Source organism: Rhipicephalus microplus, chromosome 2, assembly GCF_043290135.1.
Source record: "Rhipicephalus microplus isolate Deutch F79 chromosome 2, USDA_Rmic, whole genome shotgun sequence".
In the NCBI taxonomy this organism is placed as follows: Eukaryota; Metazoa; Arthropoda; class Arachnida; order Ixodida; family Ixodidae; genus Rhipicephalus; species Rhipicephalus microplus.
The window spans coordinates 272,364,566-272,380,156 of record NC_134701.1 but is presented as its reverse complement, the minus strand read 5'-3'; the positions used below and the strand labels follow the sequence as shown (position 1 = coordinate 272,380,156).

The 15,591-nt window shown below is 42.4% G+C and overlaps 2 protein-coding genes across 4 annotated transcripts in view; one reads left to right on the top strand and one right to left on the bottom strand.

The window, feature by feature from the left end:
* Nucleotides 1–14,325, bottom strand: part of LOC142777326 (uncharacterized) — a 32,412-nt gene extending 18,087 nt beyond the window's left edge. The window contains exon 1 of one of the 2 annotated variants that reach the window (XM_075881625.1): nucleotides 136–14,325. In XM_075881625.1, coding sequence (XP_075737740.1) covers nucleotides 136–279 — 144 coding nt within the window. In that variant the 5' untranslated portion in view covers nucleotides 280–14,325. The remainder of the gene's footprint in view (nucleotides 1–135) is intronic. The other variant, XM_075881630.1, reaches the window with a different exon arrangement.
* CngA (Cyclic nucleotide-gated ion channel subunit A) overlaps nucleotides 1–15,591 on the top strand; it is a 276,104-nt gene that overhangs the window by 223,592 nt on the left and 36,921 nt on the right. The gene's annotated exons all lie outside the window — the stretch shown is intronic.

Sequence of the window (15,591 nt, the reverse complement as noted above, 5' to 3'; positions counted from 1 at the left end):
TTAGCGCTGTCGGGTTTTTCTATAGAATGGACGAAGCAAAAAGATGCAACACAAAGCTACAGTAATCGATGACAAACGCTGTGGCAACCACTGCAGCACGACGACTGTAGAAATATATAGAAAGGAAGGACTCACCGTCAAGCCTATGGCAGAGGCGTCAACTTCTGAGAACATGTCCAACCCTTTCAAGTGTTCAATTAAATCCCGCCCCGTCCACGGCTCGTCGAAAGCGACGGCGACATTTCTGTCGCCGTATGTAACGAGGCACTTCGATTGCATGGGGCGACAGCGGCGCAAGACAAAGAATCGTTTTTAAGCCAGCCGCGGCACATGCACTCGCTCAAAAATTCATGGCCCCGCTACGCACGTGCCTCCTCGTTGCAGTTGATGTTGATGGCGCAGCGGCGGCCGATGGATGGATGGATTGATATGGCTGTACCCTTTAGATCGGGCGGTGGCTGACGCCACCTAGCCGGAATACTTAGTGAACCACAAACTAGAGTTATCTTTTTTTTTTCCTTTAAATAGTGAAGTTAAGGTCTGGTACTTTACAGTGACAGCGACGTCACACGGCCATAATTTTTTTAAAGTATGTTTTAGTTTAAAAATAAACAGACAGTTTCTTATTCCAACCGTTCCAACCATAATGCTGTCTAAGGTGCCTTGAAGTGTTACTATTTGACAACCGTGCTATTTGACCAACCTTCTCGTAACGCGTTTTGCTATGGCGCCTGCACACATTGAATTTGGCATGATCATGGGCACGCTGTACCACAGTATTAAATACAAATCAGAAGCCGTAGCAGTAGTGCTAATACGACTGCTGATTGAATTATGGTCCCTGGCAGTATATTCTAGGGGCCACAATTCACTAATAGATCTACTGATTTTTTGAAATTTCCGCCGATTCAGTGTACTGCTGTTCGGTCTTTTTTTTTTACAAAAATGAAAGGAACTTCCACTTTTTTTACTAAGTATTAATTAAGACATTAATGTGTTACTACCAGTCAAACAAGAAATTTCTTTCATGGTAAAATTCTCAAGCTAAGCGCTACTTTTGATTGACGAGTCATACACCTTCATACAGTAATTATTACAGGAAGCTGCTCTATGTTATGAGCAAATATCGGGAAGTAATGAGACAGCGATATGAACGCACACCACACCCAAAATCCACGGAACCACAAACAACAAATCTGGCTCTCGGGCAAGTATCGTCTCTGGAATAAAAGAAATGCGTGCCACTAACCCCATCGAGTAGCATGTTGTATGAGCCAATTTCTCCTCGGCGACAAAGCAAGGCACGCTCTATCACTGTAGTGATTTGAGCAGTCTGGTCTTGCTGATCGAGATATTTATCTTATCGCTGCCTAGCTCCTTGTCCTCTCTGAAAGCTTCAGCTAGCCGCTGGCTCTGAAGCCTAAAATATTGCACCTGAGTCCACAGAGAGATCAGGAACTTCAGCTAGGAAGACCTATATGCTTTCTAACTGGTTATTAAAGCTGTTATTTGCAAAGATACAGGACGACATTATCCAATGGACGCTATTTGCTATGGCCTGTGATTTTGACCTTGCGCACATGACACATATATGACTTCCACCACATCACAGATTTAACATGCAGCAGTCAGTGCTAAGCCGAATAAACATAACACGAGGATCAACACAAGTGCTTTTAGTGTGTTGTTTGGTGTAGCCGCATCTGAAACTGAACTGCGCATGTGGTGCATTATTCTTCTTCACATTATTCGGCACACTATTCTTCTTCACGACACCTGTCTTCCAATTTCGTTCACGAAAGCTTAATGGAGCTCATCTTCCTAAATGCGAAACATTTCTTTGCCAACTGCAGGCACTTCAAAACGTTTCTATCTATCGATCGATCGTACGTCTGAATGTTCTCGCGGCCCCAAGCTGTTTAAGGATGTACTTGCTTGGGCGAGTTGGTAGCTATTTACTAGTTGTTACGTTATTGCGCACCGCTTATGACGAACACTTGGAGTCAATGACTAGACGGACACAAGCGCAATAACACGGTATTTTACGCGGTGCACAATAACGTAGTAACGCCTGTTTAACTTGGTATGGAGCAAAATTGGTATGAAAGGATAAGAGAGAACATGAGAGCGTGAAAATGCTGTCCCGTACGTACGTGGTCAAACTTGTGCGCGCCACAGGTGATAGTTTATATCTACCCCGGATACGGCAAGGACAGACATCGTAAACTGACATCGACAGCGTTTACCCGATGAATATAAAAAGTAAATGTCAGGGTCCCAGCAGGAATTGCACCCTGTCACAGAGCCACGTACGCCATGTCTTGAAAATGCTCTGGAAAAAGACACGATGCAGGTGTAGTGCTGGGGCAACATCAGTTCTGTGTGGTTGTAGTGCTAGTTATCTAATTTCATAAAAATTCAATAAACATTATTTGTGTACTCCTAGGGTACGTCTATGTTACAGGCGCCATGTCGCGTTAACGTCAATTGTGGTTCCAGTGTTCACTCTGTTTTTATAGCAATGCAAGAAACATTACATTAGCGTTACGTACGTATGATATCCGCATCATCGCACCGTGAGGTGCACTTCGTTTCAATAATGCTGACGTCTGCGATCTATAAGTGCTGACGTACTCTCGGAATGTAATAACATAAATTACTCAGTGTAATGAGAAGTAGACGCCAGTGTAATGGACATTCCTGGTCTGCCTACGATATGTGTCCACAGCTACTCGTAACGCTTGCCTCACCCCCCTCCCAACCCCAAAACAGTTGCTGGCCGGCTGCATGCGAGTACAAGGCTGTAGGTATCCCTTGTTTATATATCCTGCTCACGTACGGCTCATGTCGGGGACATTTCCTTTACTATTTGTTAAAAAGTGCAGTTTTATAAAAATGACCTTTATAGGCGCTGAATTTGGCATTCCTAAAGCGAGAGCAAATAGCGGAATAAAGAGATCTACTCATTTTTCGAAGACATATTCTAGCAGTGTATAGGTGTTCTGTGTTCTAGCCACTTTTTTTTTTTTTAAATATGTCGTGGCAACACTGAGCCACCTTACCCATCCTTACCCGTGTTCACTGCCCGCGTGTGTCCAGGCGTTGTTCACGACGACTACAGCGTTCGTTTGGTTCCTTCATCCGTGCTGCAGCAAAAAGACAGCTTCTTTATTCTGCTTTCAGTGGCGTGTTTCTCCTGACTCGTATTTTCCATGTGCCGGATGTCTACTATGATGAACTTATTCACGTTCTCGCCTGCTAATCTTACGAACACCTAGGACGTGTGGCTTTCCAGCGAGCAATGTTCTGGTGATTTGTGGTTAGAACTATGAATGCAAAGTACTGTCCGAGATGCCCGTTTTTCTCTTACCAGCTGGTAAGAGTGATAACGCACATAGGGTTAGAGCACAGCGGAGAGCCGAACTTCAGCGTGATATGCGGCATCGAAGGCTGCGCCAACACGTACACGAACTTCTCCTCCTACAGATCACACCTGTATCGTCACCACTCAGCCGTGCTTGAAGAAAATGGCAGCAATTGCCATCAGCGGTCGCTCGAGCGCCCAAGGGATCGACGGAGCACTGAACTGCCGTCAAGCGAACAGCTTCGGCACGAAATGGACAGTGCGGATATGCACAGTGCTGAAATGAACGGCGCCGAACTGCCAATCTTTCGCGGCGGTTATTCGCATAGGAAAACTCCTGTGAGGAATTTGCAATCACAGCAGACTGCAGCTCCACGTGACCACTTTCAGCGCTTTCTGGAAAAAGTTAAATCCACCATATGGGATTTCTTTTTTTCCATCACTACAAAACACAGCTTGCCACATGCTGCAGCTGTGAAGATATTTGCCCAACTGAAGGAGGTGTTCGAGCTTGTGCTTAAGGCTTATGGTAATGAATTTATGAATGCAATGGAGACATCAGTGATGGGTCCTGAATTGCAAAATCTTCTTGGCTGTTCATTTCTGCCTGACCTGTTCAATGGGATTGAGAGTAAATGGAAACGAGACAATTATGTGAAGGAAAATTTCCCTTTTGTACCAGCTGAAGAGCATTATGTCGGTGAGGATGCAAACTATCATTACGTCCCATTGCCAAAGCTTCTCACTGTACTTTGCCAGCTCCCGGACATTGCAGCCCATTTAAAATCACCTGTAAATATTGAGAGGCATGAAACCTCTGTGTACAGAGATCACACAGATGGCCTGGTGTTCAAGGAACACATGCAATCTATCATTCCCGAGGGCAGCACACACACAATTATTCTTCTATTTTACACAGATGAAATAGAAGTTGTAAATCCCCTCGGAGCTAAACGAGGAAAGCACAAGATCCTGGCAGTGTACTGTAGTTTGGTGAACATTCATGCCAGGTATAGGTCACAGATTGACAATATTTATCTGGTCATGCTTGTGCGCTACGCATATGTGAAGACTCATGGTCTAGGCCCTATACTACAGCCACTGCTGGATGACCTGAAGGCAATGCACAAGGAGGGCCTCGTATTAAGTGTGCAAGGGCGTGAAGTTAATGCCAGAGTTATTGTGCTTGCATTTTGTGGTGACAATCTGTCCCTGAACCGCCTTGGCGGGTTTTCCTGCTGTTTCAGCAATGGGCGAGTTTGTCGATTCTGCATGATATCCTCAAAGCAGCTAGCACAAAAAACGCATGAAGACATGTGTCAAGCACGCACATTAGGTAGGCATGAATTGCACCTTGCAGCTGTAGCTGTGAACACAGCCAACAGACGTCTGTATGGTGTCAATGAGGCCTCTCCCCTGCTCCAGCTTCCCTATTTTGATGTGACTCGGCAGTTGCCTCCAGACCTAATGCATGACATATTGGAAGGTGGTGCAGAATCCGTGCTTCGGCAAGTTTTAAGATCGCTCTTATCTAGTAGGTTGCTATCCAAGCAGGATCTGGATTTGGTGTGGGCATTCAAGTACGGGAAGAACGACACAAAAAACAAGCCTCCTGCAATCAATATGTCGTTTCTGAACAGTAATGCTGTATTGGCAGGAACGGCATCCAGCAAATGGTGTTTGATGAGATTTTTACCACTCATCCTTGGAACGAGGATCCCAGAAGGCAATGAAGATTGGGAGCTCCTGTTGAAGTTTCGCGAGATCATTGATATAATTTTTGCAGCTGAAATCTCATCGGCCCGCCTTGCATACTTGGACGTGCTTGTGCAAAGCTTCTTGGTTGATTTTTCAGCCAGGTATGGCCCTGGAGCACTCATCCCCAAGCTGCATTATATGGTTCACTATGCTCGATTTGTGCGTGAGCTTGGCCCACTCAAGAACTTTTGGTCGATGAGATTTGAGGCTAAACACCAAAGCTTCAAAAAAATGGCTGCAACTATCAAGAACTACAGAAACTTGACACATACTCTGGCCGAAAGGCACCAGATGAAACAGAGCTGTCATCTGAAAAACTTTGAGCTATACCAGGAACTAGAAGCCTCAGGAAGCAGGCCTGTTAAATGGAGCACACTGCCAACATGTGCCAAAGAAGTTTTGTCGAAGACAGTGCATGAAGTACAAAATGCAATGGTCGACCGACGCACGTACCATGCTGGGAGTGTTTTAGTTCGGAGAACAGAGGAGGGACCACAGTTCTATGAGATTGAGCGACTACTTGTGGCGAGAGGAGTGCTCTACACACTCACGAGAACACTGGTGGTTGAGTGCTTCGACAGGCACAGGTTTTGCTATTGCGTTCGAAGAGCAGATGAGCAGGAACTTCAAGAAGCTAGTGAGAGATATGAGCCATACCTGCTGGACCTCTATGGGACAGGTGAACTGGTCCCCAAGTGGGAAACTTGGTAGACAACTTGTGCATTGTTTGACAGTATTGTATGAACTATTCAGTGGAGTGATTCATTTCTAGATTTTTTTTCTTAAACTCATAAGGGAATGTATGAAAATAGAGTCCTATGTTTAAAGACGAATATCGGGAAGAAATCATTTTTGTTGTACAGTATTGGGAGCAAGGATATACCATGGCGCCACCATGCAGATGCATTCCTATGATGTACGTGGTTGGATTGCTCCGCCAGCCTTCTCGCGCGCAGCCCGTAGCCCCTTTTGCGTCTCTTTTTTTTTGTTATTCTTGTCGTACTTCACTCAACGAAATCATAGAAATGCTGCCGTAGCTTCTTTACTGACTGTGCAAAGTGCTAAATAACTGCTCTGGAAAAGTTTTACACTTCTCATAATGCCTCACTGCCGGCGTCGTCTGGCCGAGCTCTCTGTTTTTGTAAAAGGTAGAGACTCATTCCATGTCGAATTGAAGCATCAAATGGGTATTCACGCGTGCTTGTGACAAAGAGTTATTTTTGCTGAAAGAAGTGTGCGCAATTACACTTTTTCATTCGTTGTAGGTTTGCATCTAAAGACGTACCGCGGTTGACACGACAAGCATGCGCAAATTTTCATTTTTGCTTAGCACACATATCCTTACGAAGCTCAGCGCAAATGGATTCCCCGCTTTGTGGGAAGCAGCACAGGATTATTACAGCCGCAACCTTTCTGTTATGATATCGGGCAAACGTGCGAGTCACATGCACATGCATGCCTCATTCAGAGTTGTAAATATGCAGGTAAAATTTCACACGAGGAGAAGTTTCTCTGCGGCACGATCCTAATATTTATTGTGAAAATTTTGTACGGTTGTTAGACGGTGCGCATTTGATCCCCATTGAGCCACACATGAGTGAAAACAATGAATGATTGCCAGTTCCACAGCTTCTACGAAGAGGTAAATCGTGATAAAAAAAGAAAAAGCAATCCCGACCGGGTTTGATAAGCGCAGCGAACAGACTGCGCGCCAGTTGTATTATTTTGTGCCCTTGAAAGGACATTCTGCGAGGTACATCTTTTGTACCGTGATCTAAATGGCAATTTCATGTTTCGGTAAAAATGCCAGTGTCCAGTTTCTTTCCAACTTCATTCATAAGCTGTGTGACATTTCACGGTAGCTATTAGAAGATGAATCAGTTTTCGAAGCTGGCCACGTTTCCGCCTGTAGATCAAAACAACATTGAGAAGTGGCCGTGAGCCCATTTTGCAGACTCAAAGAACCATGTGAGCTGAAGTCGCGGACGGCAGGGGCATAGACAGAAACTTTTTCTGGAGGGGGCACCACCTTGATAGAGTTGGGAGGTGGGGGGGGGGAGGCAGATGTGGTTGTCTGTTATTTCGTGCGCTTTTTGCCATGGAAAAATTTCAGGGGAAGAGGTGGGGGGGGGGGGGCACAGACTTGGTGTGCCACTCCATGGCTACACCACTGGCAGACAGAAACCTGTGTGCTTGAGTACACACATGGGGCAGACACCCGGGGAGGAGAGGGGAGTGGGGGTGGCGCAGACTGTGGTAGAAGTTACCTTGGCGAGAAAAGCAGCTTTAGCAGACTGGAGCGGCACATGTATGATGCAAGAACGAAGGTTTCGTCGAACGTGCTGGCCGAACACGCAGAAGCAACTGGCCACGAAATAGACCGGAATAGGTTAAATTAGCAAAAATTAAGGGAAAGAACTGAACTTCCGGGCTTTATCTTCACTCTCTGACAATTCAGACGACGGCGCACATTCTTAAATGTAATGACAAAGACTTCTGCCACATCTACGTACGTGCGTCGTGAGAAAGAGAACAACCTTATTTAAAACGCCTAGGCTCCCTCCACACAGGGAGGACGAGCTTTCATCGCGACGCGGCCTTTACGACGTCATATTTTAAAATATGCATAATCGGTCTGTTTGCACATTCATTTTTTTATTGAACGAGGCTCCCGTGTGGTAATTGAAACGTTCTGCTTTCATGTGAACAATCGTGGTCGGTGCTTATTTTAACCCCATAGGCTTGAATTAACAACCACAACAAATAGAAAGAGAGAGGTGACAGTGTTATTGTCAGCGGCCGCGACGGTGTCATCGTGTACGTAGCACGCTGCAGCACACCGCCGATAACTTTTGCTTCAAACTTTCCAGATTGTGTAGTCTGTAGAAGTTCGCATACATCAAGTGAGAGCAAAACAACGCTGTTCAAAAGTGAAAACAACGCATCCAACCACCAGCTTTCCTTCGCCAGAGCGAGGCGAGATCACGTGATCCAACTCTGCATGCTACCGCGATTGCAGGGCTCGCGCCTCCAGTGGTGGGCCTCACCCCAAATACATCTTGTCACAAGAAATGGGCAACACATAACCACTTGAACAATGCATTAATGCCAGACTGCATGGTTGCTGAGTGAATCAGTGAACTTTCCTGTTTATGTTGTGAAGTGCACCTTTGCGACATAAAAGTTGTGCTGTAATTCACCTTAAAGGGACCGACAACAGGCCAGAATGTGCGTTTAGATCATAGGAAAAATGAAAAGGCCGTGAAATATACTGACCGATTCCAGCATTCTTTTCATGTTGTGACTAGGATTTATATTTTAAATCGTGCTTAAATGTAAGAAACACCATCTTTTTGTGCAGCCTAGCAGAATAACCTTGAAGCTGGAATATGGACTACGAAGTCAATCATTTTGCTGTACATAGTCTTGACACCATCATGTATGCCAGTTAGCAAAATTAAAATACGTGTATTAATATCTAGCCCTGCTCAATTCTGCGCTGAAATAGACTAGTACTGCTGAATGGGCGAGTTGATGCATGATAAATTAATATTGCGCTGACACTGTCGTCTGTATCTGTTTTTTTCCCCTTCTTGACTGCATAGCATCTTCACGCTCAAACTGAGCTGCGCTAAAGCAATATGAATTCTGCGCTGCGACATGAAAGAAGTTGCATGGTGAGTGAGAAGCGGCACTGCCATCGTGGCTGCCAGTGGACTAAGTCGAGTCGTGTGCATGTGCGTCAACCGCACACATGCTCATTTAACCACTGCGCTCTAACATGAACTGTTCTTGCGCTCACTGTTTGCAGCATATAGGTACACGACTTCATATTCATTACAGATAGAACAATTCTGAATTATGAATGTTTCGCGGTGCTTTCTTCTTTACCATTACATGATTAGACTCACCGGCTGGCAAGCTTTCCGTAGCGCTAATGAAAACAGGCACCTAGAAAATAGGCTGTCGCTCCCTTTAATATAAAAATTTCAAATGGAAAACAGCAAAGAAATCCAGAAAACACCCAAGACTTGTCAGGCACAATGACTTTACTCTGGCGTGAATTATGCGTTTAAGGGCCCCTAAACCACCTCAATATTTTTTCAAACTTTTCAAGTAAACATGCGCACCGTCTGCAGAATGCCGTCACGTTCAACGATGCCACACATGGCAGTGCTACAAGCTGCCGGCGTGCCACAAATTTCAAGAAACAATCACTCCTTTTTAGGCCTTTCTGGTTCCCATGTGATGTCAGGAAATTGAATATATTGCTGCAACACAAATCATACAGCGATTAGTCAAACAAAAACCCACTGCGTACTTCCGATTAGTCTGCAAGCAGCTGTCTGTGCTGCTTGTTGTTCGTTGTGTTGCCCGTGAAAGCCACTTCCCAGCCATCCCAGCAGTACCCGTTCTCCGCGTCTGTACCAGCCACACACAGACCTCATGTGCACCAGCATGCCATGCGAGATCAGGAGGGTCACTCGAAGAGAGGGAAAGCAAAGCAGCTTTTGGAGAGGATACCTATTCGGGTAGTGAAGAGAAAAGTGAGAGGAGCGATCGCCATACTTCATTAATTAAACACGTCTAACTCCGTTATTATGGCACCATTTCAGAAAATTCTCACGGCTTGTTGAACACTCGTGCACAACTTCCTCACAACTGAATTTCAACCTCTGTGCGGTTAAGGGCCCTTTGATGTGCATTTTGTACATTTGCTTGGTGATTAATAATTAATGTAATACATAATGGTGTTTATGTAAAAGTGTTTATTGTGCTTGTACATTTCTTCATTATGGGAATAGGTGGCTTTGTTGTTATACCTGATGACCTTTCCTGGAACAATACCTCTAATGCTATTGAAAAATGTACTGTTCTTTTAACAGCTAAGCCTGTCCACCTGTCTTATGAACCTACGCATAAAAAAAACCGTGAAAAGACCCATAGCGACAATATGTCTCTGATTTGCATTGTTCAAGTTGTCTGAGCACATCATAGACGACAGTTTTCGTGTACAGATTACAAGGCTGGTTGCAGCAGGCCTCTCTTCAGTGGTTTTAACCAGTGTGTCTCAATTTCTCCTCCAAGAACTTTAAGGATGCAGGAGGCAGTATGAGTGTACATAAAAAGAGGCCATTGGTTCTGCCTTACACACACAAGATTGCCCACAATTTGGAAAAGGTTACAAAAAGGCATGACGTTCCAGTCGTTTTCTCGGCACCCAACAGGCTCTCGAAACTTCGTGCCCACGTTTCTTCGCAAAAAGCCAAGCTTTCATGAGAAATGAAGCATGCCCAGCTGCGTTGCTTGGTGGGCATTGTTCATGAAATTTCGTTGAGCTGTGGCAAGGCATACGTAAGTCGAACCGGACCCTGCGTTTATGATCACCTAAAAGAGCATAATTATATAGACCAAGAATGGCGTAGGTTCACACCTGCCATTCCATTGTGCTTTGTGTGGCTGCATGCCACTGTTCGGAGAAGTTTGTGTGGTAGAAAGAAGTAGGGAAACCTTAGCATGCATGTGGAGGACTAGACGTTTCACTTACAGAAGAAGGGGGATGATGCATCAGTATCCCTCCAATCTCTTTGTTTTAAAATGAATGGCTACAATTATATGGTGCTGTGTGATAGCTATTTGTGCTCTGTGATAGTGTACTTGCACTGCACCCTCTTTTTGTGGGCATATCTATAAATATATAAATTTAGTAGTAGTTTAGAAAATAAATTAGTTGAAACTCTGCTGCCCTATCTCATTGCTCTCAATCAATCGTATCCCATTTTTTTTCACCTTGCCTCAGGTGACGCTTTAGAATGCTAAGTTAAAGCAACTTCATGTAGTAGTATATAAAATGGTTTGCTGTTATGTGCGTGCATATCGTCTAGGCTAGAAATTGCTTGTATTCCTCCATAAGATTCGAAGTCGAAAAAATGAATCGAACAGTAATGAAGCAGTACAAACAAACCTAAGTCAACCAATTATTCAGACAACTAGAATACTGTACATGTAATAAGACTGCAAAATCCTATGTTAGAAGTGTGTGAAAAAACGCTCACAAATGCTGGTTTTTCTGAATTGCACAAAGATAAGGTGTCATCACCACGGATCAGCAAAATTTTGAGCAGACTCGCTCATATTGGTCCAGGTGAGTAATATTGTGGTGAGTTTGATGGTAAGTGAGTGCAGTTTATGAAAATGTTCGTGAGTCAGAGTGAGCCCTAAAGGAAAAATATATTTCTTCAGTGAGCTCCACCTTTTATTGCCCCGCTGTTGTCCCATCATTGCTGTTAATATTATATTGGCTTACTTTTATACTGTAAAATTCTGAACACAAGTGCCCCTCTATTTTTCGTAAAATCTGAAATATGACTCCCCCCTTCTTGCCCTTTTCATTTTCACTGTGGCATTCACTCTTTTTATTCACCCAACGAGGACGAATGAAAAGAATTAATGCATGTGTATTCAATGAAGCATTTAATTAGAAGCATGGGTGTGCATTCTTTATTCTTAGTGGCTCTTCCTTCGCTATCATAAATTTCGATCCATGACCGAGCAAGCCCCCCCTCCCCTGTAATTCTCAGCAGATTTTACTTTATCGTGGGGCTTGTTCGGGATTTTATGGTGGTGTCTATTCACACATGTCTTAGGGAGACCTGCCTCACAAACTTTTTGGGAGGTCCTTGATGAAAATATCTTGCTTGAGTCGCATACTTTGTATTAATGTCCTGTAACCCTAATAACTGATATCTGATGATGTAAAATCAAAATGCATTTCGTAGAGGACGGATTTTGTGAGATGTTGGCATTAAAGCGTATTGACACCATGATTGAAAAAGCTGATTTTACGCTCGTGGACTCATGAGTCTACTCACTCAGGCTCACTCAGACTCGGGTCAAGTGGTGAGTCTGAGTGAGTTCAGCTGAGAAAAATTGTGTGTCTGAGTGAGTTCAATTGACACAAGTTTTAGTGGGTTTGAGTCGAAGTGAGCCCTCAGAGCAGATTACATATATTTGTTGAGCGAGCTCCAGTTTTTTTACCGACCTATGGTCATTAGTGTGCTAAAGGCAAGTCCAAAACCCAGAAATATGTGACCAGCATATCAGCATACATCTGTTGAAATACTTCAACGTTCAAAGCTATGTTTTACTGTAAATAAGTCTAAGCTCCTGCTACTGAGCGCTGTCGAATGGGACGCTTACTTCCATTTATTTCGTTCATGTTGCACAAGAGAAGCATACATCAGATGTTGACCTCCACCAATACTTTGATTTGAGTGAGTTGGTATATACTTAGCTGAGGAAACACAGTGCAGCAAAAGGATGAGGACTAAGGAACACAGTGTACTAGACAAGCGGTGAAATTACAGCGGAACTTTATTGCACCAACTATTCTCTTTTATAGCTTATCATACCATGCCTTTCCAGTCACACCTGCCATGTCAGAAAGCTATCTACATTTTCACGGAAAAACATCACGTGTACTTCTTTAAAACTATGCATGCACAGCTTGCAAGCTTATGTAAAAGGCAGAGAAGTTAAAACAGATGCCACATCAGAAAGCAATCCACATATTCACGTCAAGATGTCACGTGTACCTTTTTAAAACTATATGTGCACAACTCGTGTGCTCATGTGAAAGGCAAAAAAGTGTAATTAGATGCACCAAACTTTAAAGCAATAGCAGAAACCTCCAGGTAAGAAGCGAAGAAAAAATGATGGAAACAAAGGCACAAGAAGTAAAGGTGTAATAAATTATAATGAACTGTAGCAAATGTACAGATAAAAATTGTGAGAGGTCGACAAAAGGGTAAAGACATTTGTGCCTAACAGACACACTGGTGCTGTGTTTCAGATAGTAGAACCACAAAAAGTGTGGTTCTACTTCTTAGAGTAATCAATATATGATTTCAGGGGCATTGGATTATGTCAGGAAATGTGTTTGCAGAACTGAAGTGTACTCTGAAGAAAATTTTGTTAATATGTAGTGGGTTAGCATTGTAAAAAATTCAATAGCACTTTGGTGTTGGGTTTAAAAAAAACTTCATACAACTGAACACTTTGTTTAATTAATGCTCGTGCAAGTAATATTTCACTTGAATTAACAGTTAAAATATATGGCAGTGAGACAGAATTGAGATGAATGCCACATGAATTAAGCATATTGAAGTTTCATTCACACACATAGCAGATATGCTAGTTACAGTTCTTAGAATCTATGAACACACTTTTTTTTGCTTTCACATAATCTGCCTCTAAAAATCTTCTTGCAGCATATATTCGTTTTGGCAGCAAAATAAAATTTAGTGAAATTAAAATAGCTAATGCTGCACATTGCAATATTCTTCACAGAACACTGCGAAAGAGAGAGCTCACAAAATTTGCTTTTTCTGAAGATTAACAATGTACATTGCTGCTCACCATCATAGTTACTACGGTAAACAAAAGCTCTCCACATTGCTTTAAGCATGCTACTCTCCTGCATAAATTAAACAACATATTATCTCTGTAGTGTTTAGACCCTGCTGCTCACTATGAGGTAATATGGTAAAATTCAATAACGTCAGCTGGATGTGAATGTGACAACTACTAGCTTGAGCTAAAGTTACTGTATATTAGTTTTAGTTAATTTAGGCTAGCTTAGTGTAAGGGATGCCCAGTATCATGAGTTGCAGCTTATCTGTGGTTAAGCAAGGTTAGTTTTTATTCTGTGGTTTATTGCTACAATTAGCTAGTCTCATATCTGTGGGAGGTCATTTTAAAAATGTTAGACCAGGGAAGATGTAAATCAATTTGATTAGGCAGCTAGCTCACTATACATAGGTGAATTACTGCAAGTTCAGCTGCATTAGGCCAAGTATAGTGACACATCCACCTAGCTTTATATGGTGCAGGTTGGGTCATCGAATGGCCACAATCTGGTAAAGCTAAGTGGATAATTATTAAATGGCATACAAAGCATCAGAACAGACCCTGAAAATGACCAATATTTGCATTTGCTACATAAAAGAAGTACTCAAGGTTAATGTAATATATGCACAGATCTTGAGTAGTTGACAATAATAAGCTTATGAATGTGGTAATATCACAAGTCATGCATGTGTTCATGATAACTAATAGACAATAATGCCAGGGAAAGTATGGGAGCCAGTTATTATACGAAGCAATTGTAATGTAAATATGAAGAAATCAAAGTGGGCGAAAAGATGACTTGCGGGTGGCAAGTTATCTTTTCACCCACTTATCTTTCTTCATGTCTACATTACAATTACTTCTAACAAAATCCCCCATACTTTCCTTGGCATTATTGTCTGTTAGATCTCATTATTAATGTGTTTAACAAAGAAAACAAGCCCTTAAAATTTACACTTTCTTTAAGTCATGCATGTAGTTACACATCTATACAGGCACTTGTTTATTCGTTCAAATTAAAAATGTAGCCACCTCGTTTTATTTGTTATTACTTTATCTGCTGTCAAAAATGTATGCCTCATGATGTCATGAATTAAGGTGAATATTGACGAAAATGTCCTGTAAAAGATGCAGACTAAGTTATTAGTCTTACATTTCAATTAATTTAGATTGAGCACATCTTTCACCTAATGTGCTGTGAACAAAGCCTATGGTGGCAGAGAAAGGAATGGCAAACAAACATTGTGATTTAGTTATATTTGTAGTAACTAGATGTGTTGTCATGAAATTATACTACAAGCTCAACATTTTTATATTTGTGGGTATATAATATTAGTTATGTATACAATTTAGGAATCCATATGGGATGGATGCCCATAACGCTTGTAAATATTTATAATTTTCTCAAGTACCCACTGGGCCCTTAAATACGTCATTCTGGACTGTCCAAGACTGCCAAAAATACTGCATTAGTAGTGCCCACTGGCTGAAAATGCCATTTCAAGCAGTCTAAGACTGGTAGAGATGGAGGATAAAAGACTGTCATATGCCATTTAGTCACTGAGAAATAACTTGGCAATTCAATTAAAGTAGCACTTTATTTGAATGAAAGTGCATTTACAGTCAGACTGCTAGAAAATTTTCTACTGCATACATCATATGTGCACAAACTGTTCATAGTGGACATAGCTGCACACATTTTGGCATAATGAATGCAAGGCCTAGCAAAAAATTGCTTTTAATTTTGCCACTTGCTAACGCCATGCTCTTTTTCAGCAAAGTTGAGACTTTGCGAAGCTCACTTGGCCTCTTTAATTATTTGTTCCTGACAGTCCCTTACCACTTGAGGCAATTCTGTCAGCCAAGAAGAACTTTGTTTACAGTTTCTCAGATTTTTAGGGATGGAGAATCAAAGAGGCTCACTACGTTTGTGTAGCATGTGTGTGTTACAAATTTGTATGAACACAAAATTTGTATAAACACAAAATATATGTCTATATTAATGGGGAAGGTGGCAGGATGACAGACACATGCGACTGTTCCAGTATTTACGGTAAAAA